Below are 4,559 nucleotides of genomic sequence, written 5' to 3' on the forward strand. Positions count from 1 at the left end.
TGCATGAATGATCTTCCACTTAGCCAAGAATTCCTTGATTGTTTTCTCCTTGAACTGGGAGCCATTGTCTATCACCAAAGTGTGGGGTAGTCCATATCTGGTGATGATGTTTGTCCAGATGAAGTTTCTGACATTAGCTTATTTGACGTGACCCAAGGGGATCGCTTCCACCCATTCGGTGAAATAATCGGTTGCCGCTAGGATGAACCGGAAGCCAGTGCTTTTCTGTGGGATGAATGGACCCATGATGTCCAAGCCCCACATGTGAAATGGCTAAGGGCTGGCAATGTTGATGAGTTCTCGAGCTGGCTGGATGATATTATGGCCAAATGTTTGGCACTTGATGCATTTTAGTACATATTTTTTTGCATCGATCTGCATTTTTGGCCAGGAGTAGGCTTGTGAGATCGCTTTGTGAGCCAAAGAGCGACCTCCTGCGTGCATTCTGTCTCGTGGATTTCTGCGTAAATCATCTGACCTTGTTCTGGGTTATGCACCTCAGATGAGGTCCTCCGGCAAACTTTCTAAAAAGTTTGTCATTTACTAGGCAGTAGAGACCTGACTGGTAGCGAACTTGTCTGGCCTTGAGTCGATTTGTTGGTGCTTTGCCCAGATTGATATAGTCTATGATAGGTTTCATCCATGTTTGACTTATTTGAGTTTTAGAGAGTGGGCATAAGTCACTGATTTCTAGGACGTGCTCATTTTGGTAAGCGGGTCTATCGATTACTTCGATAAGTAGCTTCCTAGGGTCACAGTTCGATGTTTGGGTCGCGAGGTACGCCAAGCTATCGGCATGGCGATTCTCTTCCCGAAGGAAATGGTGTATAGTGACTTTCTTGAAAGAAGGAAGTATTTGATTGACAACTTGAAGGTATTTAGAAAGGTTACCTTCATTAGTGGTATATTCGTTGGTGACCTGCCGAACAACTAGTTGTGAATCGCTGAAGACCCTGAGCTCCTGAACGTCGAGTTCTAACGCCGTGCGAAGCCCCATAATCAGGGCTTCATATTCAGTTTCATTGTTTGAGGTCGCAAAATCGATATGAACTGATTTTTCCACCATGGTGCCATCTAGTGACACTAGGACTACGCCAACTCTGCTGCCACCTGGATTGCTTGCTCCATCTACGAAAAGTGACCATACTGAAGCGTCCTGTTGCTTGGAGGTCAGGATATCGACAAGTGGTTCCCAATTGAGATCATCGACTAGGAAGTCGGCTAAGAAATCTGTAACGACCTGTCCCTTCTGTAAGGTTCTCGGGGTGAACTCTATGTGGTGTCCCCCGAGTTCTTCTGCCCATATAGCCATGTGAGTTGTCTTGTTGGCTTTGAGAAGGATCTTCTTCATAGGTAAATCGGTCAGAACTTTGATTGGATGTGCCTGGAAGTATGGCCTGAACTTTCTTGCGGAGTAAAGTAGTGCCAGTACTACCTTTTCAATGTGGGAGTAGTTTTTTTCAGCTGGCAATAGCGTCGTTCTAGTGAAGTAGATCGGCTTCTCAGTGTTCTGTTCCTCTTTGAAGAGAACCAAACTGATTGAAAAGTCAGAGACGGCCAAGTATAGCCCCAACGTTTCTCCATCGATTGGTTTGGCCAATATACGTGGTGTTATCAAGTAGTCTTTGAGAGTAGAGAATGCCTAGTGGCATTGTTTGTTCCATGAGAACTATTCACTCTTTTTGAGAATCTGTAGGAAGGTTCGGCATTTTTCTGATGCTCTCGATATGAATCGGTTTAGAGCTGCCACCATTCCAGACAGTTTATGTATCTGCTTCTTTGTTTTTAGAACTGGCATATCCAAGAACGCTCAAATCTGATCTGGATTCGCTTCTATCCTACGTTGAGATACCTGATACCCAAGAAATTTCCTGGAGGAAGCTCCGAAGAGGCATTTCTCGGGGTTGAGCTTCATCTGAGTTTGCCTTAGTCTGGAGAATGCTTGTTCGAGGTAATCTAAATGATCTCCAGCTTTCTTGCTTTTTACAACCATGTCGTCTATGTAGACCTCCATGATATCTCCTAACATGTCCTGGAACATATCGGTGACCAATCGTTGGTAGGTCGCTCCAGTATTCTTTAAGCCGAATGGGAGGACGTTGTAACAGTAGATGCCTTGCTCTGTTATGAAGGAGGTTTTCTCTTGGTCTTCTTCTGCCAGTGGGATATGGTTGTAGCCACTGTAGGCATCCATGAATGATAGGAGTTCGTGGCCACATGTTTGGTCAACGAGTTGGTCGATTCTTGGTAAGGGAAAGCTATCCTTAGGGGTTTCGTGGTTAACATTGGTGAAGTCGACACATAGATGAACTATGTCATTGCTTTTTGGGACTGCTACAATGTTAGAAATCCACTCGGGGTATTCCACTTTTCTAATGAAGCATACTTTTTTGAGATTGTCGATCTCGTCGTTTATTGCTTTCTGGAACCTAAGAGATAGCTTCCTAGGTCGTTGGCGAACAGGCTTAGCATTTAGGTTGACATTTAGTTTGTGACATGCAATATTAGGGTCAATGACAGGGACATCGACGTACGACCAAGCAAAAACGTCTTTATTAAGAAGATAAAAAGCTTACACGTTGTTCCTTGAGTGTAGGATCAAGGTTAGGTCCTACGTAAACAAATTTAGGATTGTCCTCAGTTCCTAGGTTGACATTTTCCTTCGGTTCGATCTCGATGGTTACAGTAGTGGGAGGGGCGACCTCTGGGGTCTTTGTCTCTTGTGGTGCCTCCCTTTGCTGAGTCAGCTGGGTGACCTCAGGTGACTTAACGTCTGGAGCGAGTCCTTTGGTTGAGCCCCCAGTGTTCTCCTCTGGTGACTTGTCGTCTGGAGCGACTCCTTTGGCGGAGCCCCTAGCATACTCCTATGCCAGATCGTTAGATGTGGATTTGGCAAGGGATTTGACTTCAGTAATTAAGTCTTCTGCCTTCTTAGTTTTGGCGACCTCTCCCTTGTTCTTGAGTGAAGCCCCAGCAGGCTTGCTGACTAAGAAGATCTGGTTGCAATTGTGAGCGTCGAGCTAGTTGCTTCATAGCTCCATCATGCCTCTAGGGCCAGGGAAGCGTAGTACCTGATGGAGTGTTGAAGGCACTACTTGGATCTTGTTGATAAGTGCTCAAAAAGTGCATTTTAACCTTCAATTATACCTCTTGTTTAGCCATCTTAGTGGACTAATAGTGTTTGTAAGTTCTGTTTTATGATTCTACAGGTGAAAAAGAGAGTTTTGTAAAATATTAGAGAAAAAGGGGTAAAACGGAGCAATTCGGAGCATTAAGAATCACATGGGAAGCTCATGGACAATCATGAAGAAAGGCAAGGAATTGAAGTTATTAAAGATGTGACTTGGACCAATTTTAAAGCCTATTTGGAAGCCCAAGGCAAAAGGATTCGTTGCTTGGACCAAAGCCCGCAAAAGAGGATAGAAGGATGAAGCAAAAGAGGAAAAATAGACTCTCACATCTGAGACGCGAGGATCGTGCATCCAGACGCGACGCTGGCGTCTGAGACACAAGGATCATGCGGCCAGATGTGAGAACCAACAATGTAGCCACTTCTTTCACAGTTTTGGAAACGAAGTTGGACTCTGAAAGAAGTTGATTTGTATTAGGAAACAAATGGTGGTTTGGAATGCTTCTAGAACTCATTGTAACCCCTATAAATAGAGGACCTAAGTGCTTCATGTAATTTTCCAATTCACTTATATTCTTGTCTCCAGAACTTGAGGCAGAGAGAGATTAATAATAAAAGATTCGGTCTTAACTAGTCGAGTCTTAATAAGTTAGTCTTTCTAGCCTTATGTTCTTCGACACTTCTTCTCCTCGTTCTTCCTGTTCTTCCTTCTTTATGGAAGGCTAATATTCTCCTTCAAGAGAGAAGATGAAGCCGATGCTAAGGATTCATTAATTCTTTTGGTTCATGGTATTCTCCAATCAGGTTAGTTCTTTATGTTTTTAGTTATTAGTTCCATTGCCCAGACCAGAGGATGGAAGTATAGATTAAGGTTTTTATTTATTACAATCGAATATCATGCTAGTTTGGGGTTTTATTTATTGCAATTGAATGTTTGCTAGTGACATGCTTTTATTTATTGCAATTAAATATAATGCTAGAATAGGGTTCTATTTATTGTAATTGAATATTATACTATTATTCTATACTTTTCTTCTAGTTGTGTAGTGTTTTAGAGTAAGGGAAGTATTCCTTGTGTTTGTCTTAGATGGTGATTCATTGACTAGCTGCCCAAGCTCACATAAAAGGAAAGAAGATACTAGTAACATAAACTTACGAACAACCTTGAGTATAGTTAATTGTTAACGATGTTTCATCCAAGAGGGCATCGGCACTCGCTCGATTGCCTAATTGTAGTCTACTAGTGAGAAGAACCATAAAGCAAAAGGTCACAGATCAAAGGTATTGATGGATTATAATCTCTTGAATTCCCTCTCTTAGATTCTTAATAGTTTAATTAATTTAGTTTAGTTAAGCAATTTACAATATCTATAATCATAGTTTTTAATCCCTCAAACCCCTTTCCAGTCCTGTCCTTTATATAACTGTT

General features: G+C 42.3%; 1 protein-coding gene across 1 annotated transcript; it reads right to left on the reverse strand.

The window, feature by feature from the left end:
- Positions 1-469: 469 nt before the first annotated feature.
- Positions 470-1,993, reverse strand: LOC147514392 (uncharacterized). Its single transcript, XM_086592578.1, has 2 exons — positions 1,853-1,993; positions 470-1,642 (listed from the first exon to the last, which is right to left on the reverse strand). The coding sequence occupies exons 1-2, from the start codon at positions 1,991-1,993 to the stop codon at positions 470-472; spliced, it is 1,314 nt and encodes a 437-aa protein (XP_086448704.1).
- Between the last annotated feature and the right edge of the window lie 2,566 nt (positions 1,994-4,559).

This window comes from Coptis chinensis, chromosome 2, assembly GCF_015680905.1.
Source record: "Coptis chinensis isolate HL-2020 chromosome 2, ASM1568090v1, whole genome shotgun sequence".
Lineage (NCBI taxonomy): Eukaryota > Viridiplantae > Streptophyta > Magnoliopsida > Ranunculales > Ranunculaceae > Coptis > Coptis chinensis.

Bases quoted from the DNA above. Each gene is read 5' to 3' on its own strand.
- LOC147514392 (XM_086592578.1), bottom strand. From the start codon at position 1,993: ATGGTTGTAAAAAGCAAGAAAGCTGGAGATCATTTAGATTACCTCGAA. The intron at 1,643-1,852 runs GTATCTCAACGT...CAATGCCACTAG, and splicing joins GGAAATTTCTTGGGTATCAG to GCATTCTCTACTCTCAAAGA.